This window comes from Ipomoea nil, unplaced genomic scaffold (assembly GCF_001879475.1).
Source record: "Ipomoea nil cultivar Tokyo-kokei standard unplaced genomic scaffold, Asagao_1.1 scaffold0482, whole genome shotgun sequence".
NCBI lineage: Eukaryota > Viridiplantae > Streptophyta > Magnoliopsida > Solanales > Convolvulaceae > Ipomoea > Ipomoea nil.
The window spans coordinates 2,378,147-2,402,796 of NW_017616910.1; the positions used below are offsets into that span (position 1 = coordinate 2,378,147).

General features: G+C 33.6%; 1 protein-coding gene, 1 long non-coding RNA gene and 1 other non-coding gene across 6 annotated transcripts; 2 read left to right on the plus strand and 1 right to left on the minus strand.

Annotated features, from left to right (window-relative positions):
• Positions 1 to 713: 713 nt before the first annotated feature.
• On the minus strand, positions 714 to 18,746 carry LOC109173815. The gene is made up of 3 exons (XR_002052966.1): positions 18,663 to 18,746; positions 2,280 to 2,285; positions 714 to 726 (listed from the first exon to the last, which is right to left on the minus strand). It is a non-coding gene; the product is annotated as an uncharacterized LOC109173815 (long non-coding RNA).
• TRNAS-AGA lies at positions 8,519 to 8,600 on the plus strand. The gene has a single exon. It is a non-coding gene; the product is annotated as a tRNA-Ser (tRNA).
• On the plus strand, positions 8,681 to 23,086 carry LOC109173814 (rab3 GTPase-activating protein catalytic subunit). Of its 4 annotated transcripts, none has more exons than XM_019323118.1 (22): positions 8,681 to 8,956; positions 9,226 to 9,269; positions 9,371 to 9,434; positions 10,427 to 10,541; positions 10,626 to 10,702; positions 10,798 to 10,895; positions 11,586 to 11,757; positions 12,668 to 12,890; positions 13,246 to 13,372; positions 13,978 to 14,081; positions 14,257 to 14,349; positions 14,879 to 15,010; positions 15,161 to 15,294; positions 17,839 to 17,928; positions 18,054 to 18,124; positions 19,149 to 19,326; positions 19,472 to 19,543; positions 20,405 to 20,444; positions 20,805 to 21,058; positions 22,043 to 22,220; positions 22,309 to 22,520; positions 22,654 to 23,086. In XM_019323118.1, the coding sequence occupies exons 1-22, from the start codon at positions 8,900 to 8,902 to the stop codon at positions 22,948 to 22,950; spliced, it is 2,832 nt and encodes a 943-aa protein (XP_019178663.1). In that variant the 5' UTR covers positions 8,681 to 8,899; the 3' UTR covers positions 22,951 to 23,086. The 4 variants fall into 4 exon arrangements, with proteins under 4 accessions (XP_019178663.1, XP_019178666.1, XP_019178665.1 ...); XM_019323121.1 differs by having other exon boundaries at positions 14,885 to 15,010; XM_019323120.1 differs by having other exon boundaries at positions 10,430 to 10,541.
• The last annotated feature ends 1,564 nt before the right edge of the window (positions 23,087 to 24,650 follow it).

Sequence of the window (24,650 nt, forward strand, 5' to 3'; positions counted from 1 at the left end):
ACCCATTACTAATACTTTAAAATAGAGGCAAATGATGAAAAAAGAATCTGATGCCATTGTTTTATAAAGACAACAATTAAATTCTTTTATACTACTACTTAATATATTTTAGGTAATTTTATGAGGAATTTGCAGTCAAAATTATTCCAAAGTTCATTTATTAAATATATATGATTATGATTATAAATATAATTTCTGATATTTATTTTGGAAGGACATTAGTTTTTTTCTAAATGTACACTAAATTATGTGAAGCATTTAATGTAACTGCAAATTTAAATTTTCTTAAATCAACACTAAGACGCATTAGTTGTTAATTTATTTTTAAATTTACAACTATTTCATGATATTCAGAATTTGGAATTAAACTTTTTTTTTTTTTTTGGAAACTGGAATTAAACTTTTTTATTTCTAGACAAATCTTAAAAGCATTTTTTTACAATCTACCCCTACTAACAATTTCAAATTAAACATTGAACTTGATACGAAAATATAATTTTCCACACCTTTTTTTTTTTTTTCTTTATAGACCTCTTTTTAAAAAATATTACAATTCTTTTTCCCTTTTCAAATACGTGTACTTGTATACTTTGATGCATAGCTCCATTATGTGTTTGGATTATGTATTTGGATGCTTTTCCCTGTATATGTTAACTGGAATTATTAGCTTCTAATCATAAGTAGATAATTTCACAGTAGAAAACTAAGTAGATTACAAAGACATTACTGGCTGCTACTAAGGATAAGTACATTAGGTACTCTTGCTAATACAGCTTCCAAAAAATCAATCACAAAATAGGAAAATAGACCATTTCTACTTTCTAGGAGTACATTGCACCATAAGCAATTTTCTAGCCTTAAACACCAAAAACCACTACAAAAAAACAACAACCAGTAAACACTTATTAGTACTACATCCCATTTAAAAACGTAGAATAACCTATTACTTTTCTTCCTTAACCACCACTTCCTTAGCCTTCTTTGATGTCACAACAACCACAAAGTCTTTAAATAGAGACCTCTTAAGAGGCAAAACAGAACCACTAACACCTAAATCATCTTTAGTGTCATCTAAGCCACGAAACTTGTCCACCTTGACACCTTGAGAACCACCATCCACCTCAACACATTCTTCATCATCAGTACCATAGCATTCCTGAAGGAAATAACATTAGAGCCAATAAGTAAGACCATAGTTGCAAAATTAACCAAACAATGATAGACAAATATACCTCACTACCTCAGAACCGACATCACCATCTTCATCCTCATCCAGAAAACCACACCTACATCACCTGAACCAATGGCTGGTTGTAAAATGCCAGTCGACAGACTCAAGAGTACTGTGTAAGAGCTGCTTCATCCCTGTAAATCCTAAGGACTGTGAATGCAGAATAGTAACTCTCAACCTGCTCTTTCTTCATAGCAATACGAAACAGCAATGACATGCCACTCAAACACCCTAACTCAGTTGGAATACATCCATTCCCCTACAAAGATTTAAAAACAGAAAACACATGTGCATTTAAATTAGTGAATTCACCATTTAGGCACATAGGTATGTTACATAGAAATACCTACCACTGCATACTTAGCCTTTAATTCACCAACTGACAAACCAACCAATTCCGCACATTCACGATCCCACATAAGCATAGGAGCATCCCAGTATAATCAGCAGCAAGAAAAATGGAATTATATATTTCTGGATTCTAGACAAATGGAATTAATGCTAGACAAATTTTAAAAGTTTTTTTTTTTGTTTTTTTTTTTAATCTACTCCTAACAATTTGAAATTAAACATTAAATTTTATACGAAAAAAGAGTATTTGATACTTTTTTCCCAATTACTTGTGAACAACTATATGTATATATAATTTTCCAATATTGTTTTTTTCTTTATAGAGTTCTTTTTAAAAAAACATTACAATTCTTCTTCCCTTTCCAGATTCGATTACTTGTATACTTTGATGCAAAGCTCCATTATGTGTTTGGATTATTTATTTGAATACTTCTCACTGTATAAGTTAACTGCAATGATTCGCTTCTAATCATAAGTAGGTAATTTTATATTAGAAAACTAAGTAGATTACAAAGACCTTACTGGCTGCTACTAAGGATAAGTACATTAGGTACTCTTGCTAATACAACTTCCAAAAGAGCAATCACAAAATAGGAAAATAGACTATATCTATTTTCTAAGAGTACATTGTAGCTTAAGCAGTTTTCTAGCCTTAAACACCAAAAAGGAATAGCAAAAAACAGCAGCCAGTCAACACTTAGTCCTTCAACATTACATTTAAAAAGATAGAATAACCTATTACTTTTCTTCCTTAACCACCACTTCCTTACCCTTCTTTGAAGCCCCAACATCCACAAAGTCTTTAAATAAAGACCTCTTAAGAGGCAAAACAGCACCACTAACACCTACACCAGGTTCAATGGCATCTAAGCCACGAAACTTGTCCACCTTGACACCTTGAGAACCACCATCCACCTCAACACATTCTTCATTATCAGTACCAAAGCTTTCCTGTAGGAAATAACATTAGAGCCAATGAATAAGACCATATTGGCAAAGTTAACCAAATAATGATAGAAGAATATACCTCAGAACTGACATCACCATCCTCATCCTCATCCAGAAAACCACCTACATCACACGGACCAATGGTTGGTTGTGAAATGCCAGCTGATAGACTCGAGCAGTACTGTGTAAGAGATGTTTCATCCTTGCAAATCCTAAGTACTGTGAATGCGGAATAGTAACTCTCAACCTGCTCTTTCTTCATAGCAATCCGAAACAACATTGACATGCCACGCAAACACCCTAACTCAGATGGAATACAGCCATTCCCCTATAAAGTTTTAAAAACAGAAAACACATGCACAACCTATTTAGTGAATTCACCATTTAAGCACATAGGTATGTGACATAGAAATACCTACCACTGCATACTTAGCCTTTAATTCACCAGCTGACAAACCAACCAATTCCGCACATTCACGATCCCACATCAGCATAGGAGCATCCCCCGTATGATCAGCAACACGGACAATAAGCCTATACCTCACAACTCCCTCATGCCAAGAACTCTTACACCCAGCACAATACATCATACCACCATCAGAAGCAAGCTTTTTCTTGCAAGAATTACTCTTGCAAGAAATGTAATACCAGTCACTTAAACTCTCTACATCAACAATTATACCTACCACCCAATACTCCCCTAGCTGCAAGTAAGATTGAGTTAAATAAATAAAGTAGGAAAAAAAGGCCAGTAGAGAATACAAAAAGAAAAAAAAAAAAAAAAGAGAGATTACCTGTTTTTTGGAGTATATATCTTGAATAGAACTGACCAACACATTTTTAGGATGCGCAGCAATGCCGAAACTACCATCAGACAATCTGGTTTCAGAATCTATACACCGTAGAGGTGTATGATTACTGGTAAAGCTAATAATAGAGAACATGTAAATAAAAATTAGTAACACAATTGAGTTATTAAGCAGAACACTAAAAATAGATTAGAAAAACTAACCTGCTCCTTAACTCACGGAATTCTTTGCATGAGTGTGTGAAAAACAATTGAGTAGCATCAAATGAACTACAAATGCGCACTTCACCATCTGAAAATTAAAAGTAGTGAATAGGACATAATTTTGACTGCAAAATGACTGGTTTTGCCTATTTATTCAAAACTGTTTATTTCCAACTGTTTTGGGCATATTATAAATGACTGTTTACTTATGTATCACTGTTTATTAATGGCTGTTTACTAATGACTGCAACAGTCTCATGTGCTTGTTTTTTTTTTTTTTTTTAAATATTCAGAGCCAGTTTTCATTTAGTTTACTCATTAGTAATTACTAATAACTATTACTAATAATGTAAAATAGAGGGAAATGGATAAACCAAAAACATAGAAGAAGTAAATAGAGATATAACTCACTGTCCATGAATTTAGCTCTGCAGAGCTGAATCAACAGTATAACTGGATCCTTAGCAACTGAGTTGAAGTATGGAATTAGTTGATCCACATGCTCATCCCACAATGTACACTTAATCTGCCTCTGACTACATACCATTTTAAAACCAGCAGAAAAAGCATAAGATAGAAGTTTCAAATCAAAATTAGAGAGACAAATCAGAATTAGGATTCATACCTAGAATCTTCAAGCACAAAGTCAATTAGTCTAGCCTTCTTCCCTGCTATTAGTTTCTCCAATGGAGAATATATCTCCACAATACGACCAAGGACATCTGAATTTAGAAAAAATAGCATAGTAGTTAAATAAAACATAACATCACAATAGAGGTAATAAATCATATTGACTTTAGAATATTTTTTTTTAATATAACCTATCAAGACTTTCTCATCAATTCCCTGCTTTGAAAGTATGTCTTCAAAACTCTTGAAGCGAAACATTGTTTTGGGGAAATTCACACGCTTATATTCCTTCACAAGTGTATCATGTTTGATCTTCATCATGTAACGATGAGGGCTTGTTTTATACTTGAAGAAGTTAGTGATGCATAGGAAGTTTCTAATGCCATACACTTTACCCTCCTTGAATATGTTCTTATATTTTGCCACAACATCCTTAGGTATATGGACATGGATGAACAGGCCCTGTATTTAGAACAAAAGTGGTAAACAACAAAGTTAGATATTAAAAATATAAGAGGTGCCAAACATAAGAATAAGAATTCAAACAATGGTAGATATCTATATATATAATTGACAAACCTCTTGATCATGAAATATACATTCTTGACTTCTTATTAACTTTTCACCTTTGTTTTCAATAACAACGTAAGAACGCACACAACGCAACCTTATAGCCTTTGAAGTTTGCTGAGGATGAAGCTGACTCCCCACAATAAACTGGCCAGACATGATGACACTGCAAGGCAGAAAACAGAGCATTAAACAGGATCTTTGACAGCTTAGATTTCTATTTGAATTGCATAAGGGATCAGCAATCTCAACCTTGTAATTTATCACACTTAGCTTTGTTTTTGCAATGAAGCTCAACACTCACAATAAGCATGTATTTATAGCCGAGGAAGTGAGCGTGAGCAATGTATAAATAATAATAGAGTGCATGTACTTGTAAGCAATCCCATACCATCCACACTACTTCTACACGCAACCCAATCTGACTACAACACTCAATATGTAGTAGATAATAGCCCACTACTCTAAATTGTAGGAGTAAGATCACAACTATCTTATCACAATCTAAATAGGCGGGAGAAACAAAATTTTTGAAATCAGACTTTATTATAAGCTAAAGGAAAACGACGCCGTAGAATATTGTGGCTGAAAAATGTTTTTGATATTTTTTTTTTGATAAGAAGCGGCTTCCTTTATATGTATATAGATTGCACAATGTAGAAAAAAATTGATACTCTAAAGAAATCAGTTTCTTGAATTGTTAATAGTCTGTTTTCAGTGATTTGGTTAATAATCTTTTTATTTATTTATTCTTTATACTAATCTGTTTTTTTTTTTTTGAAAACCGTAATATGTTTATTTATTATACTAACTAATTGTATACTAAATAATCTATTTTCTGTTTTAATAAATTAATTTAATCTGTTTTTTTTTTTTTTTTTTTTTTTTTTTTTTTTTTTTTTTTTTTGTAATAATCTATTTACTCTACTCTGAATAGTCACATACAAAATGTTAGCCAGAAAGAAGCAACTAATAAAATTTTTGTCTAAATTTCACCAATTGTAAATTTGTACATGACTACTTATGTAATTTTAAGCTATTATAGAAATCTATTCTAGGCAGAAACTCAACAATATTTTGAATACTCAATTCAAAATTGAAATAGTCATGTTAAGTGACTACCACATCAGATTTGTACTTTGTTTCAAAGTGAAAAACTGAAAGGCAATTAGTTATACAATTGCCTAACTGAAAGGCAGGGATATGGGATGGACTACCATATCAATGTCGGATCACTTATACAACTAACCAATTAAAATCAAGAAAACAAAATTATGAAATTACAGATTACATTTAGGCAATTTGTTACTTACCATTCAGCTCTCTTCTTCATATGAGCTCCAAGGTTGCACCAACTATGGATCTAATGCCAAAACGGCGTAGTATAGTTTGAGCGGGAAAATGAAGCCATTTCATTGGCCGAAATCTTTTCGCTTTAATATATAGGAAGATATATACTCCGTAATTTATTAAATGAAAGACACATAATATGTTAATTGTAGAGATGTAGTTTTTAGACTAGCGTTCGTTCAAGATGTAATGTGGAGCTAGTCCATGATATAACAATTACTACTTTTGAGTGGAATTAAATATAATTGGTTCACCAATATTATATGGTCTAATGGTATGCGGGTTGAATTTTCATTTGGAAGGTTGTGAGTTCAAGTTTCGGTGAAGGTGTTATTAGCTGTTTGTGTTTTAGTAGGTGAATAGAGTCAGTAGCATTCAAAAAATATGATTTGTTCAAGTGAAATTATTGATACATTTTAAAAATTCAAATATGATTTACCACTCACAACGATATGAAATTTTTGCATTCAAACCGAAATGAATGGAAATGAGTACCTACGAGTGGTGATGAACAAAGAACAGCAAAGCTAATGATGATAGGGCAACTAAACCATTGAGCTAAGTCCATTATTTTCCTTATCTAGTTCATGTTTTAGTTGCTTATCTAGTTCATGTTTTAGCTGCTGGCTTGTCTACTTTTTTTTTTTGTTGGGTATGCTCAGAGTTTTCACCACGAACATAGTGATTAATTTCCTCGCTAAATTGTAGACACCTCTTTTGGGTGGGACAAATAGCCAAATAGTCTGAAGATTTAAGGTTGCTTCATTCCCAAAGTCAAGGATCGAACCCTTGACCTTTGGTTAAGGAGGGATATATGATGACAGTATCATGTTAATACTATTGCATTTTTTTGGTGAGACTAATCAGGAAACCTCCGATCATTATTAAAGGATACGCTAAGTTAACATCACTCTTATGTAATAAATTGCAAAAACACACATAAAAAATAAATTGCACTCAGGATCGTTCCATTATAAATAAGGGTCATATCTAATAATTTAATTTGGACCTTCATCGTTTTTGTTTCGAGATGCAATATAAATATAATAGAATAAAATGAAAAAGACAAAAATAATAGTAGAGAGATGTACAAGAACATAGGGGGAGGTTTTTTTTTTTTTTTTTTTTTTTTTTTTTTTTTTTTTTTATTTAAGATTTCGCTATAATGATACATAGAAATAGAAATAGAAATTTCTATTTATAAAGACAATAAACATAATCTCAAAATTAAAGACATATGAAAGATAAATATAGAAATTTAGACGATGTAGAAAATCTCTATAACTGAGGTAATTAAATCCAAATTCATTTGTACTTCAAGTTATTGCCGATGAACACTTTTGTCGTTTCTCATTTAGTCTAGACTTAGCGTTCCTAACTCCATTCTTAATTATTGTGTAACCTAATAAGGTTATGTTCGTGTTTTTTGACTTTTGTATATTGGGGGCATGTATAGTAGCAGAAGTTAAAATTTAGGTTATTGTTAATGGGTATCAGCTTGTTTAGGGACATGGTTATTGTCAAATTGAATTTGATAGTTTATTGGAGAAGGTCATTGCATTGCTGAGGGGAGCAAGACAAGCCTCGTGACTCCATTAGTAACATTGCAGAGACATGAAAGTGGAAACTAGTAAGGCATTAGAATGTCCAAATAAGACATTTTTAATGAGTAGAATCCAACAAAATAATTTGTGGCAAATACTATACTTAGCTAACTTTGGGGTTGTATTTGGTAAAATCCCTCGTTCCTACATTTATCAAACTTTGTGTGAAGACGAACTTGGTGTATTGTGACAACAGAGAATTCTTTTGAGTATATGCTAAGCTTTTAATTTGTGTTCTGTTTTGGTGTACTCCTTCAAGTAGTGATGACAAGTGGGTTGTGTCGTGCTAACCCACCTTACCTCTACATGAGCTGATACTAATGTAGGCGGCAAATTATGGTGTGGACCTGTGTCCACCTTGCAAGGTGGATCCGGGTTATATTCAAAATTTTTGAACTCTATATTTACAATTCTTGAACTCTATATTCACAATTTTAGAACTGAATATTCACAATTTTAGATCTTAATACATAAAATTACAGAACTCAATATTCACAATTATATAACTTTATATTCATAATTTTTGAACTTTATATTCACAATTCATAACTGAATCTTTACTCGCTGAGTTGTCTTTAATATTTAAAAAAAAATTATTAATTACGAATATAAAGTTAAAAAATTATGAATATAACCTAGATCTACCTTGCAAGGTGGACTCGATCTATGGCATAATTATCCAATGTAGGCTGTGTTGGCTCAGCCCACAATTTTAAAATGTTGGTCTAGTCCGGCCTACTTTAATATGTATTGTAATATTTAAATACAATTTTTAAAACTTATATATATTTTAATATAGCTGCAGCCCTCCACAATCGATTGGTGGGCGTGCCGGAGTGGTTATCGGGCATGACTAGAAATCATGTGGGCTCTGCCCGCGCAGGTTCGAATCCTGCCGCTCACGTTTTAATTTTTTTTATAATTATATTACGGAGTATATACCTTCAGGCTTCAGAGATTAGAACTCGGAAGTTTATTAGTTATTATTACTCCGTTATTCACTTCTCATCATTTCCGCCCCATTAAGACCGCAGTCACCGCACCGTCGACGGAACTCAACGCATCTATGATCTTCGACGTTTCTCGCCTTTTAACACTCTCCCGATAGATTCACAGATCGCGAGAAATATCTGCATTCTGTAATGTCCGAATCGTTCGATTTGTTGCTTTCAATTGTTTCAATTTGAGCTTCGCTGCGGTTTCATGGCATCCACAAGCAAAGGACCGACCCCTCCAGAGGACGATAATCAGGAAGAGGAGGTAGATAATTCTCTTTTTACCATTTTTTTCTCTTATTGTTAAATATAAGCTTCAATTTGTCTTCATACATTGATTTGTAGTAGTGAATGCTTCAGGATAGCTGGATTTCGTTCTCGGAAACGTTAAATAATTTACTATCATGTCACCATATATAGAGGACTGCGAGTCCACTGGAATAAGTGATAATTTGCTGTTGTTGTTGGGGGAAGTTGATTATAGAGTGCAAGTCGATCATGGTCGTTAATATGATTTTACCGATTATTTTGCAGTTTGAGCATTTTGATGATTTTACTTTGGCTTCTACATGGGAAAGGTATTGTGTTTCTTTAAATTATTTACTAATTTTTAGTGCGGAATGTGCTGAGTCTGGTTCTGTTGTGAGGTGTTGAGGAATCCAACTTTACTTTGATACAGGTTTATATCTGAGATAGAGGCAGTTTGCAGGCAATGGTTGGCAGATGGCCCTAGAAATTTATTGGTATGATTGTTATAGTTAATGTTTTTGACCTTTCCACAGGGCCTGCTTATTAAAGACTTGTTCAGTTAATTGCAGAGTAATAATCATCTAAATCAACTCTACAAACATTTAAAATATATATATTGATGGCATTTTAGTAGTTTGTTTTTCTTTTTGCTCCTTTTTATTAACTGACAGTGATACAGTTTAGTTGATATGGAACATTGGAACAATTCTTAATTCATCACTTAATGTTTCTTCTTCTTTTCACATTGGTGAAGCCGAAGGTGGTTAGCTAATGTGATGCAGTTCTGAATTGACAATGTTTGTTAGACTTTTTATTTAGTTCGTAGGTTCTAAAACATTTTTAGAGTTTCTCATCAGAATTTCAGTTTGTCTATACATACCACTAAGATAAAGGTACTCTCTTCCTTTTTTCTGGAGGAGCACTTCCTGACACTGCATCCATTTTTTTTTTAATTTTAATTTTATTTGATTTTATTTTAATTTTTATAAGGACTCAAGTGTACAAATGAATTCATGAAGTGAAAAAGTTGGCCCGGTGTAACCATTTCTATGTTGTATAGATAGTTTTCATAAATTCTAAGTGTAGTGAATGATAAGATATTGTGCTTTAAGAAAAAAAGATCATTATTTTGGGAAGTCCATGTATGTGTGTGTATAAATATGGAGGAAGTATTACATTACCTTTACAAATAAAGTAAGAGGATTTTACCATGCCTTTAATGGCTTAGTTTGTGTAGCTTTTTAAAATAACCTATTCATAGAATCTTCTTTGCAATTGTTGACTCCAAAGGTGCATGTTTTAAATTTATACGGAGTATTTATTTTTGATAGCTCAAGTTAGACTTCTTAGATTAGTTGTTGTTGCTACTGTTGTTGTTGTTGTTTTTTTTTTTTATTTTTATTATTTTTTTTTAAATTTTTTTTTTATGCATTATTCTTTTCTATTTATTATGTTTATCCTTTTTCTTTTTATTACATTGTAATAGAAGAAGGGTGCTGTCTGCTTGGATGCCCCTGAAGGCCTTTATAGGGTCAAATCTGACCTTAAGTATGCTAGTAAAGGCTATTTGATGGAGTACTATTTTGAAACAAATAATGATGGTATGAACACATTCCATTATGATACCCAGCTCAAATGATTTCATTCCTGCTCTTCTATCTTCACTTAAATTTGACTTGGTCCAGGAAAAATGAGTGATTGGAGTTATTGGACTAATGAGTTGCATGATTTGCAGCTCTCCTTTGGGGTGAAAGACTTTCTGGTATCTCTGTCTTAACTTCTCTCATCCATACCTCCAAACTCACTCTTTGCATGTCATTTCTTGAACTTAAGGAGGCAATGATATGCTATCTTCAGGTGATTGCTCCACAAAGTGCAAGTGGCGTGCTTCTTGATAGACCAGAGGCAACCAAGCTATTAAGTGCAGTTGCTATTGCATTGTCGAACTGTTCCAGGTTGGTTGCTGTGGAATGACTTGATGTGTGTAAGGTTTGGGGTCTTTTTTTTTTGGGTACCGTGAATCCCCAGTATCTTGCAACCACATTGGGCTCCGAAAAATCTACAGTTGTGTTGTTATGGGATCTCTTTATTACTGTTATTTTAATTTTTTTTGTTGGGGGAAGGGGGAAGGGGCTCAATGCATGTTCTCTATTCGTAAGGTTTGAACTTGAGAGTCGAGACTATACTCAAAGGTAATCAATCTTCTTTACTTGACCACATATCCAGAAGGAAAAAATATTTTTCAGGTCCTAATAACTTTTACAGGTGCAAATTTATTCTTTTGTTTGTAGAAATACAAATTTTCAAGATGAAAATAAGCATTAAACATCACAGTCACAAACCTTACTTCATGGAGTTTCACCACTTTATCTTCTTCCTTGTTATATATAATTGAATTTCTCTGGTTCTTAACTCCCTCAAAAGAAAAGCAAAGAAGAAAAAATTAGCTGAATTATAGAAGAAAGAAAATTGTTTATCACATGAATTATGCTCTCAACACAATATATATCCAATGGGAGCTACCTAGTTTGGGGGGAAATTCAAGGAGGCCAAATTCTAACTTATGCTTTACCTTTAGTTTAAGAATATTTTCCAAGAATGTAACATTTTATAAGGAAGATGATTTTTTCAGTTGTACTATGCAGTTTGTGGCCCGCTTTTGTTCCAGTGCATGATCCATCACGTAAAGCTTACATAGGTATTCAGAATATGGGTACACTCTTTACAAGAAGATTTGAGGCTGATCGTATTGGTAGTCAGGTTCCTGTGAAGCTTATGCACTTGGAGGGATTATTTGAGCTATTTGTTTCTAAATTTGTACGTAGCTCTCCATTCTGAAATTTAAAATTGGTTTTAGGTTTAAACTTTTGGTTTGTTGTTGAACTTAAAAAGTAAGTTGCATTCTTCCATTTCTGAGGCTTCATCATGATATTAATGCTTTATTTATTTTGTTTCATGGTAACTCCTTTTCACTCTGGCCTTCTGAGATCTATTCTTTTCTTCCTTTCACTTGTAGCAAGAATTTGGATAGCAGTCCATTTTGTTATCTACTTTGAATTATGGGGTTCTAAAATGATGGTCATGAACAGCCTAATCTCTAGCTCTATCCTTCCTTTGCTATTTTAAGCATATATCTTGTACTGTATCTGTAGTTTTGCTAAAGATGTCCGCTATGTTAGATAAATTGGTAGTCACAATTGGGCTCTATGACCTGAACTTAGGATGGGTCACCCCTCAGCTCAAAAAAGAAATAATACATAATTCTTTCTAATAGATGCATTTCTTTTTCTCAAAACTCTTGTCAAATTAAAAATAATAAAAATAAAGAAAAACCTCTTAAATTGCAATCATTCATTATCAAAATAACACCTAAAATTCAAATGGATATATGTGTACAATCTATATGCAAGTGTATTAGTGTGTGCTCTGTATATGGCATCTAAAATGACTAAACTAGCCTTAGCATGAAGTTGAGATTATGTTAGACCTGAGCCTGAAATTCTTTTCCAGGCAGTCTCAGTTGACAGTCCGAAAATTTTGCATGATTTCATGTGTCCATAATGTTTTCCAATTTCCACTTAACTTGTCCCGAATTGTATATGCATTTCTTGTGTCTTCATCTGTTCTTTTTTCTAGTGGATACATTTATTGGCTTATATGCATGTAAATTAATATTGACGATATACCATTCTTTGTGCCCTGTTTGCTCCTAAACTCTATGCTCAAGGCCTTCAATTTAGTGGACTTGTCAATGCATCTTTTCAAAGTGAACTTCAAGATGAAGCTGACCTACAAATCACTTCCCATCGATGATGAGGATGATATCCAAGAAGTTGATGCTGAAGTACTGGGATCTGATGGGAGCCCCAAAAGCAACAGTCATAGTAAAACACAGTGGGATGATGATTGCCCTTGGAGTGAGTGGTACACAGCTGAGGACCCAATAAAGGGTAAATTTATCTGAGATATTTTCATAGTTAATTGCTACAATGGTCATGTTTTATGTTACTGCCCTTGGACATGTGGTCTTGATTTATAAGTGAGAACATTCATGTGAAGCTTCTGTTGATGCAAACTGAGGACCATTTATCTGGCTTTTCATCTCTCATTAGAACTTGTTAATTTTCGTTAATTAGATCGCATGCTTTCTGATCAATGCACATTGCAGAGTATAACCCATTCTTTGGAAATGGGACGATTTGTTTTACTGCAACTTTAAAAAAAATGCAAAACAAGAAGACTGTCATATTTTTCCATATCCTTTTGGTGGTGCAGAATACATATTTTCTGAGTTATGTGTTGCAGGATTTGAATTGCATGCCCTATGGTTTGAGACAACAGTTGGAAGCTCTTTGGTTATGGCAGAGTTGGAAAATGCTTCACCTCTTGAAGCTGAGAAGTGGTTGATATCTCCAAATTTATCTGAAGCTCTGTAAGAAACTATCTCCATGAGTTGTAAATTATTGTGATATTAGTATATTACTATCTCCATGAAACTCTCAAACTGACACAACTGCTACAGTGAAAATTGCAATAGAAGTACTGAAGGATGTTAAATTATAACATGAACATATCCTTCTATAAAATAATTAAGGTTTGGCTGTGGGATGCTATTACTATGGTGAAACTTGTAATAGAAGGATGTTAGATTGTGGCATGAACACTATCTTTCTATAAAATAATTAAGCTTTGCCAGCAGGGTGCTGTTATCTGTGACACTGTATTTTGTGGTCAGCTTACTTAACATATTTGATTCTATGTTTTTACTACATTAAAGATAAATTTGGAGAACAAGTTGCATGCTGTCAATTCACAGTATTTTTGTTTGCTAGGGCTGTCATATTTTCGCTTTACAACTGTTCTGTATTATATTCTTCTGCAATGGTGGAATTTTTAAATTTTTTTTTTTTTTTTAATTTCATGTTCTTTTGGGGATCTACTCACATTCTTGTCATATCTCTTGATAATTAATCTTTATTTTTTGCAATTGAACTTTGCAATGTAATCTGATGTAGTTTAAATTTCTACTTCCAACAGTGGTGGTAATGGAAGAACAATTGGATTTGCATCACAATTGCATCTTTTAGTTGCTGCATTGGATAAGTCATTTGAGGCTCAATTCATGGAAGATTTTGTTTCAGGTTTGAAACTATAGGGAGTAGAGAGACATTTGAGCTTTTAGTTTTTAACTTTTTTTTTTTAAAATCTGCTTGCATTTATGTTAGAAACTTGGAGTACAAACCATGGTAATCTCAAGTGGAAAATACATGAATTAATGTTTTGAAACATTTGATATCTGATTTGCTTCTTTGACAGTTGAGAACTCGGGCTCTGAAAGTGTGAAGTCTACTGCAGTCGTACCTCCACCAACAGTCCTTGATCGTGTGCTCAAGGATCTCTTTAATGAGGGTATAATAATAATCATCCGTAGTTATAAAAATGCTGCATTTTCTGCTTTTGGTTACAGAAGATGATTTATTGTTAAATAGTAACTATTGTTGTACTAACCTTTAAACTTATGATGCATGCTCAATACTTGACTTGTGTCAATAGCTATGAGAGGGAGTAATTTTTACAATCTTTCAAAGTAGCTAAACTTGGCAATTGGCATGAATTTGCTTTTTGTTCATGCACAGAATCTTGCTACAATATGTGGTGAAAACTTAAGTTGGATTTATAAGGTTAACGTTTAGTTGATGGTACAAGGATTGACTTAAGTAGTAAGTTGGATTCTTGGCTGACCTTGCCAAGTATAGACTGTGGACTTGTTTTATGTTGTACCCAACCAATGATAGTACTTTCTGAGAAAGCGAGTTATAATCTGTCTTTATTTACATAATTTTGTTGTTATATGCTTTTCAATTTAGAACTTCAGTGTCAGGATCTGAATGGAGATATGTAGTGCCTCATTATCTCTTTATTCTAATGTGTTAATTAGTTGAAGGAGTGCAACTTGGTTCCCCTGAAGGCGAGCATAAGAGTTCTCGAGCCATCAAAGGCGCCCCTCTTCAATCTCTTTTTGCACAGTTCTGTCTCCATGCTCTTTGGTTTGGGGATTGCAATATACACGGTATCTAATTGGATTCTTTTGTTGCGAGAAAAAAAAGTTCTCTATCCTCTTACTGACATAAGTATATTATTAATTAATATATTTATTTATTTGCAAATCCTTTTACTAAAACACATATTTCCCCCGTTTTGGTATAATATTTTCTCTTAGCTATTGCTGTACTCTGGATTGAGTTTGTGCGAGAAGTTCGTTGGTGTTGGGAAGAATCACAACCATTACCCAGAATGCCAGCAAATGGTGTAATTGACTTATCAACTTCTTTGGTTAATCAGAAATTGCACATGGTAACTCCATCATTCATATCCTTTTGCTGATAGAGAACCAAGAATATATAATAGAGAATATTTTTCTTTACATTTTGAACTTCTCTTATTTACAGTGATTAGAGATACCTAGGGTTCCTTCAAAAAAAAAAAAAAGAAAAAAAAAAAGAGATACCTAGGGTAAAATAAGCATAGAGGCTAAAGGAAAATTCAACCAATGATGATTTTTAGGTGGTAATGAAGCAAGGTAGCTGTAATTGAGAAGAGAATGGAACACCAAAGGACCATATTAAAATGTCCTTTTATGAAGCTAGGTACATGGGCAGTGCTTATTTCAGACAAGTATGAAAAGAAACTTGTATTAAAGATGATTTGAACATGTTAGAAAATGTGATAATTGTTGAATTTGGAAGATGGAATGGCCTGGCGGGTGGAGAATAACACCACCCGCCAGTTAGGGCGGAAGCAATATGAAGAATCAAGACTAGGAAATGAATATAAGACTGAAATTATATTAGTCTTCCTTGTTTCTAATACAGAAACACAGTACATATATATATACAAAGACATAACCATAAATAACTACCCATAACTTACACCTATTCATAAACAGACACAACCCTATAAATAAAACTAACTCTTTATTTTCAACACTCCCCCTCAAGCTTGAACATCTGGAAGTTTCAAGCTTGGATTAAAACATACACTCTACCATACTTAGAATTACAAATGAAGATTAAAAGCAGCTAGAGAATAACAGTGTTGGATGGCTTCGGAGGAACAATGCTATAAACAACCCTTGGGAATGAAGGCACCAAGGACGAAACTTGTCACAAACTGACACGAACACCCTCACGGCAACATAAGCACTTTAGGATTTGCCAACAACAATCTTCATCACGAACGACAGAGCAAACCAATCTGAGGAGCAAATGGGAGGTAGTAGAGCCCACATGATTGTTGTATGAATTCCGAGAAAACCACATGATTGTTGTTTATACCTCTTATAGGATAAGTGAATAACAAAAGAAGCTTCTGGAAATAAATAGGTGCCAAACATGAAAACCCTAGGGACTAAGTATGGTATACCGAATATAAAGAAACAAATACGGTTATACCAAAAACACCCCGGAAAGAGGTTTGGCAACAAGCCCAAAAAGCCTTCGAACTTTCACCAAAAGGTCCAAGGGCAAAATAACAATCTGGAATTTTCACCGGAGAATACATCACAAGGAAAATTACACCACAGCCAAATCTACGCAGATGGGGTTGCGGGGTACGGACAGAGGTTTCTGGAGAATTTCGTCGGAAAATCACGCCGGAGGTGGGCTCACGCGCCGGCGGTGGCGCGTGACGCTGGCGGTGGTGACGGATGGAGATGAAACTTTCCAGATAAGGTCGAAAGATGGAGAGGAATTCATCAATGTGGGAGGTGAGACCAAAAAAACCATATGAGAAGAAGAGATCTGAGAAAAACCAATCGGTGCTCCGGCAATTGTGACGGCGCGTGTGGGCGCGTGAATCGACGGATGACACCGGCGTTTCTTGGTTAAGGTCGCGACATGATTCCGAGAGTGATTGTGGTTGCAGATTATGAAGCAAACCACCATAGATACGTCGAAATCCAAGAGGCAGTCGCAGGCTACTGTTTATGCCGGAAAATGTAAGGAAAATGTCCTGGGAAAGTGGCTCTGATACCATGTTGAATTTGGAAGATGGAATGGCTTGGCGGGTGGAGAATAACACCACCCGACAGTTAGGGCGGAAGCAATATGAAGAATCAAGATTAGGAAATGAATATAAGACTGAAATTATATTAGTCTTCCTTGTTTCTAATACAGAAACACAGTACATATATATATACAAAGACATAACCATAAATAACTACCCATAACTTACACCTATTCATAAACAGACACAACCCTATAGATAAAACTAACTCTTTATTTTCAACAATAATATGGCTGCAAGAGGAGATGATAAAGGAAAAGCTAAAGAATAAAGATACTTAGATTCTAACTGTTTAAAAAAGATATGCTAACATTATAATATTAAACTGAGAAGTTCTTGCTGCAAACACAAGCAGATCTCAGTTAAGCTTAGATGACTTGATTTGAGTAGAGATAATTGGATAATCAATTAGAGAGACAGAAATGCCCTTTTTCTTAACATGTCTCAAAGAGCAATTGTTGGGCCAATTTTCACTCATTTGACCAGGAAATAAAAATTTCAAAACTAGCCTTTTTGCCTGGCATTAACCTAGTAGGGTTATGGAACCAAGATTGTAAAGACTAAAGAGCATGATGTGACTTTCTGTAAGCTATGTTCTTCTGAATGTTCTATGAAAAATTGGGAAATAGAAAGTTGCAATAAGCTATTTGCTATGAAATGTTCAGTGTTCCTTAGTCTTGGATATCATGCTGCCCAACATTTTGCAAGTCCCTTTGAATATTTAACCTTTATGCAGAGAAACCATCATTGCATCTTACAAGTGTAAATTTTGAGATTATCTAAGTTCCTAGAAAAGTATGTTAACGTCACATCTTCCATATATTGATTTTTCAGCTTTCAATTTGCATAAATAAGAAACAACAACATAACCAAAGGCATCAGAAAGACGGTCAAAACAAAGATATTCTTTATGCTCATGTCAAGGTAGTATATACTTAATTGTTTCTTTTGTTATTCTTATCAATATCAACTTTTTTCCATAGAAATCTATGGAAAGATTTTTATGTCTGATGCCCTAACAAGAAAGTAATTGCCTAAGTGTAACACAGGAAGGTAATCTGGTTCAGAGTGAGATATATCATGATGGAATCATGCAGGGTTCTTGTGAGGAACGTGACAGGTGAAATGCAAGTGAGAACCTTTTATAATTATTGTTGAATGCTAACTATTCTAGATAGGGCATAGCATTCTTAAATAGGGCATTTTTTTTTTTTTTAATTCCTTTTGAAAAATAAATCTTCAACTTTAAGCACTAAAGTTAAAGTTCCACTATTAAGAAGTTATCAACATTTGTTTTCATGATTTTCCATTACTATGCTTTTGCATTTTTTCTTTTCTTCCCATGAGTGCAGGAATTGGAACACCTTAAATGGATGCATAGAAAATTTGTGGTGTGGTGGGGGAGGATAAAATGAAGTGGTAAATATTTTAGAAAATAATCCTCTATTCTATCAAATATTTCCTTCCAAAAAGTGGAAGAAAATAAGAAGAAAAATGAGGGAAAGAAAAGGAGAAACCTTTTTTTTTTTTTTTTAAATTAAATTATGTAGGAATTCTTTGCTTTCATTCTCTCTCTTCATAAAAATTATTTGACTTTAATTTCTTTCTTTTCATCCAAACACCAAAATTTATTATCCTTCTTATTTCCTTAACACCACTAAGGATTGTGACCATTCTTTTAAGATGAGATAAAATATACTAATGGAATCTTAGCTGCTTATTATGTAGGTAATATACTCATTTATTTCATGGCTTCAATAGACTGCATAGAGCTGAATTACTATAGAGAAAAGTTGGTTCTAATTTCAAAAACATGAGGGAGAAGACATGGGTCATTTGAAATTATCAAAGTAACTGTGTTTTAGGTCTAGCCATATACTGTATCTTTAGTGAAAGGGGAAAGTTCTATATAAATCTTCTTTCTTCAGTTTTGTTTCTTATCACCAGGACTGTAGAAACGATTTTCCCTGGTCTTTTGGACTTAAAACGGCAATTTCTGACACATTTTAGATAATTGAAGTTCCAGAAAACTAAAACACCCATGTTCTTCGCTTTTTGTCTCACATGTTGGAATTGCAAATTTGCCAATGCACTCTTTATGCTTGCATTTTGAGTGTTTTTGTATATACCTGCTCTTTTTACAGACCGCCAACTTCAGATGGTCCATCTGATGCTCCCACTGCTTTAACTTCTGAATTTCCTGATACTGGAAAACTTTCTAATCAGAAGCCCTCAGAACATATTAGGAGGGGATCAGCTGGTGTAACGGGGTCTATGATGCTTTTGAAATCACACCAGAGCATGCACACTCCATACACCCAGGTTGAGCTACTTTCATTAACTAGCTGAGTTCTTTTTGTTTGTTTGTTTTTGGTTTGCTTTGCTTTGCTTTGTTTTTTGTCTTTTCATGTTATTTGCTTCCTTTCTACATCAAATCCATGCTCACCATGTGGAGAAGCTTTAACAGGATCTGCCGCTTATGACTGAAGATATGCATGAAGAACGTCTCCAAGCAGTTGAAGCTTTTGGCAGTTCTTTTGTAAGCCCAATGCTCTACATGAAATATTTTCTCTGAATGTATTGTCATGAGATAGTGCATCTATTATTCCTTTAGTAACTATGCAGTTCAATTGGAAAGGAAATTGATGCTATCTAGGAAGCATATTGAACATTTCTTAGAAAGCAGCTATAAATTAGTTTCTGATTAGTAGTGTACAAAACGTTGTTGCATCACGTGACATCAAGTTCTGTGGCCATGATTCTGTTGTGTCCCATGATAATGTATGCAATGAAGATCTCATGTTGAAACATTTTCATTCTGCATGATTTCATATTTGGCAATACTCACCATTTTATCCCTCTTTACTCTAGATATAACTCTACTAATAAATTAATACTCTAAAACATTAATGAAACACTATGCAAATCCTAACTTTTCAAAATTAATTATAAAAGAAAAATAAAATTTGAGTACTCTAACGAAATAATTCAACTGTTATATTGAATAAAATATATATTATGTTTATATGTAGTGTAGGTAACTAAAAAGGAGTAGCATATTTAATTGAAAAGGATGTGATATTTCAAAATCAATTATTATTGTATCAGTGCTAATATTCTTTTAATCATTTTAAATAATTATACATGTAAAGTAGTTGTATAAGAAATGAGTTCATTTATCATAAGAGTGAATATATATTAGTGTCCTGCACATTGCACAGGTCAGAGTACTAATTTACTTTATCTGAGAGAAAAAAAAAAAAGGTCGCTTGGATAGGATAGTTCTTTTTCATTATAAATCCCATAATTAGCTCACTATTGCTACATGGGTGAAAATCATTCTACAATAGTTATGGTTTTGGGTTCTGATGATGAAGGATTGTATATTTTTACTTTGCAGAGCTTTTCTGCTCAACCGGAAAAAGAGATTTTGTCATCAGGTATCAAGTTCTTGTTCTTGCACAAGAACCAGTTCTATTTTTATTTTCTTGGAGCAGCTTTTACCTTTGATAAGAGACAAATGTTGTACCTTTCTCTTTCTGTATAGAATTTAGCATTATGAATTTATTGAGAAGTAAAATATGGTTTTAGGCTTTAAGCATTTGATGCATGGTTTTAAGGTTTTTCAACATGGATAGATTTTTGCTCTCATTTTGCTAGGTACATGAGAGCATGAATTAGCTTATCCTTATTTTGCTGAGGTCCATAATAGATCTATTACTATAACTTTTTCTTCTTCCTTGTGTGTGTGTGCATTATAGATACTGATAAGGACCTATCTCTTTTACTATGCAAACCAGATATGTCTGCATTTAAAGCAGCAAATCCAGATGCTGTGTTTGAAGATTTCATCCGATGGCATTCACCTAGAGACTGGGAGACTGATGATAATGATGCAATGGAAGGGTCAAATAAAGAGTGGCCTCCTCAAGGAAGGCTTTCAGAAAGAATGTCTGAGAAAGGAAATGCATGGAGAAAATTTTGGAATGAGGCCCCTCCTTTGCCAGCTTCTGAGCAGAAACCTCTTCTGGATCCAAATCGAGAAGGCGAAAAGGTACTACAATTACTATATATTTATATTTCAATATTAACCTTGTCATTTGTTGGTTTTTCTTGATTGGTCAAAAGTTCAGTGATGGAGGATTACCATTATCCACCTCAAGTTAATGCAATTATATATTACGAAAAACTGTTACGGGGATCCTCAGTAGTAAAGCTTTGGGGTGATCTGTTGTTAGACAAACAGGAATGAACAGCGAAGATGTGTGCATCTCTTTCATAACTTACTGACACTCTAAAAGCATGTCTGAGGGATTTTAGGTTAACATCACTAATCTTGAATAATTGTGTTAGAGTGGGGCATAGGATGCTATAGTGAATGCATTTGCAAAAGAATCATAGTACTACCCACTAGAGTCTGGCCAAGTGACAGAAAAAATCAGGATTTTGAAAATTTTTTCTTTCATTCAAGTTTGGAGCTATAATCCTTTCTTTAATTACTTATATATAGTTTCCCTCAGCAAGTGGGCCCCCAATTTAATTTCCAAATTCTGACGCTACCTTCTCTATGGAAAATTTCCACAAAGTAGATGCTCACAAGTCACAAGTCTTTCCACAGCCAATTATTATCATTTCTTTAAAATAGGATTAGTTTATTGGAAATGATTAGCTTGGGAATATATAATTCCCCATCTTCTCCCCTAAAAATTGAGAGGTTTGTAAACCTGGTTCTTTAAACAACAGCAATAAAGCCAATTCTGTGTTAATTTATAACTTTATTTTATAATAGACTCACTGAAGATACTGTCATCCCTTGGTTTATAAAAATCACAGTTTTCATGCTTGTATGGTTAGCTCAGTCTTAAACAAACAATAAGGGATAAAAGAACTGTTTCTTAATTATTACCAATGATGAACAATCTGAAGCCGGTTTCATTATTCAATTAGAAAATCTGCAGTATGTTGGAGGCATTGCTTTCCTGAATAGTCTCTTTATTCAATCACAGATCTAATCTTTGCATCATTCTAATTCCCACAGGCTCTTCATTATTTGGAAACTTTGCCACCTCATCTGCTATTGGAACAAATGATTTGTACTGCTTTCAGAGCCGCAGCTGACACACTAAATCAGGCAACTTTTGGAACTTTGAAACCTGTGGCAACCAAAATTGACCAACTCTACCTCACCCTGGCATCATCCTTGAGATGTTTCCAAAGTATTCTTTGTCCTACTACAACATTCGGGTTCATTTTAGGCTTTAGTAGTGTTCTAATTCCACATGTTTTGCCCCTTTCCTGTTGCAGCAAATGATCCTTTTGTCGATGCTGAAACTATTGATGACCTGAAGCGGCTTTCTTCCATCTTCGAACATGTGGAGAAGTTGGTCACCCTTGCTGTTTCTCTTCACCGTAAGTTCATGCGAGCCCCTCGCTTATCTGAAGCAATTTTCAACGACTACATCAACTTCTACATTCCGAAAATGGGAACTGCCTCAGGTGGAGGTGGTCACACCAAGGTTGGCATCTACTTCTCCTCTCGTTTTTCTACTCACTATCATCTCTCATTCTCTCGGCCACGTTATCAAATGGTAAACTATCCGAGACTTATGAACCAATTCATCAACTCATACTTTTTCATCATCCCGACAGGAATTCACCAAGAAACAACTGGTAAGACGACGCGAGAGAGAGATCGTCGCAAGCATGTTCACTCCACCCACTGCCAACCAGTCATGGAGAAAAGTGTTGAGCATGGGAAATCTCCTCAACGGGCACGAACCGGTCTTAAGAGAGATAATATTTTCCAAAAGCGAACAGATAAGTGGAAGTTATTATGCTACCAATACTCCCAAGGACTACGATCAAGATATAGAGACATACAGAATGTACATCTGTGGAACCTCCAACGATCTGAGCATAGCACTTGCTGTTGCCTCTTGTGACTAACAATTCTTGTAACGAAATGTGCAAGTATTTAGTATAAACTCAATGTATACTACACATACTGGAAATGAATTTCCAGTTCAAATTTAATGAACATTTCCATGAGATTTTTCATGACAGGGTGACCTCTGTTTGCTAACATTATTTAAAAAAAAAAAAAAAAAAATCAAATAGGGTGGTTTCTTAACAAATAATTAGATACTATTAGGGCGTGTGTGTGTGTATGTATGTGTATGTATATATATATATATATATATATATATATATATATATATATATATATATATATATATATATATATATATATATATATATATATATATATATATATTGAAATACTTATGTTCTATATTTTCTCGAATATTTTCAACCCAAAGAATCTAAGTCCCCATCACCGGTGTTCGAACTTATGATCACCCACTTGAAATGGTAATTGGGTTGTCATCACACTACATGTTAGTTGTAAGTTAATAGAGATTATTAATAATGCTTAATTGTATAACACCAACAGGGTTTATATATATTCTATAATAATAAAATAATATCAAATTTTGTAGTTTTTTTTTTTTTTTTTTTTTTTTAAAGGCAAACGAAGCGAGAACGGAGTACTTAGTTAAAGTGTTAAACAGACCTCCACGCATGTATAATTTAATTAAATATTTGTTCTTTTAATGTATATATGTGCGTCAATACTCAATTGCCCATTCAGCTCTTTCAATTCCAATATTTTTTTATGACCAGAAACTTATAATTACTATTAGAGAGTGTGTATTGAGTAAATTTTGTTTTTGTATAATAATCCTCAAATTATACATGAGGGATAAATCATACTAAAAAGACCTTGTGCAATGAGCTCAACCGAAAGAGTGTTGACAAGAATTGAACTCGTAATTTTCTGGTACAAAAATCACTTTCAATTTCAATATTTTAGTATATGATTTAGCAGAAAAATTAACATAAAAAATAAAGCTGATATAAACATCATAACCCCTGACACTAAAATAAGAGATTATTGATGCAAGATAATCAAGTAATAATTAAAAATGGCATTTGGCATGAAGTGGGCAAGGATCTGCTTTCAAGATTGGGAGACAAAAGCGATCAGAATCTCACGATTTAAAGATTGAGGGCCCCTTCTTAAAAGAAGCCAAATCTTATGTTGGATGCTTTATTTGTATTTTTTTTTCCCTACCTTCCCCATTTTATTTACTCCCTATATAATAAACACCTTAGAGTTAGGGCCCATTGATTAGCAACAATAAATAAATAATACCAATTACACTTAACGAGTTAAAGATCGAATAAAATAATGCTATTTTTCCTTCCTAACGCTCATCTCTTGACCTGATGTGACAATAATTTTTTTTTTATTCATTAACTATGGTGAATTGATGGATCCCACCAATACTTTAAAAAAAAATTTACTTGTTAATTAAATATAAAAAGAAACTATAAAATATCGCCATGTAAAAAGGCGAAACTTATGGGATAAAATCAGGAGGAGAATGTAACATTACTCTTTAAAGAGTATTATTTTATCTCTTTTTCAACTATGGTGTGGCAAGATAAGAATGAATAAAAGGTTTTAACCTTGATGTGGTATGACAAGAGAGAATGCAAGTATTATTTACTTTTTCAGTGTTTTCGTATGTTCTATTAGAAGGTAAAATTCGTTGACGGTTTAATATGAAAGTCAATCTTCT

Coding starts and splice junctions, on each gene's coding strand:
- LOC109173814 (XM_019323118.1), top strand. CDS start 8,900: ATGGCATCCACAAGCAAAGGACCGACCCCTCCAGAGGACGATAATCAG. Junction 13,373..13,977: donor CCAAATTTATCTGAAGCTCT/GTAAGAAACTAT, acceptor TACTTCCAACAG/TGGTGGTAATGGAAGAACAA. Junction 15,011..15,160: donor TGGGGATTGCAATATACACG/GTATCTAATTGG, acceptor ATTTTCTCTTAG/CTATTGCTGTACTCTGGATT.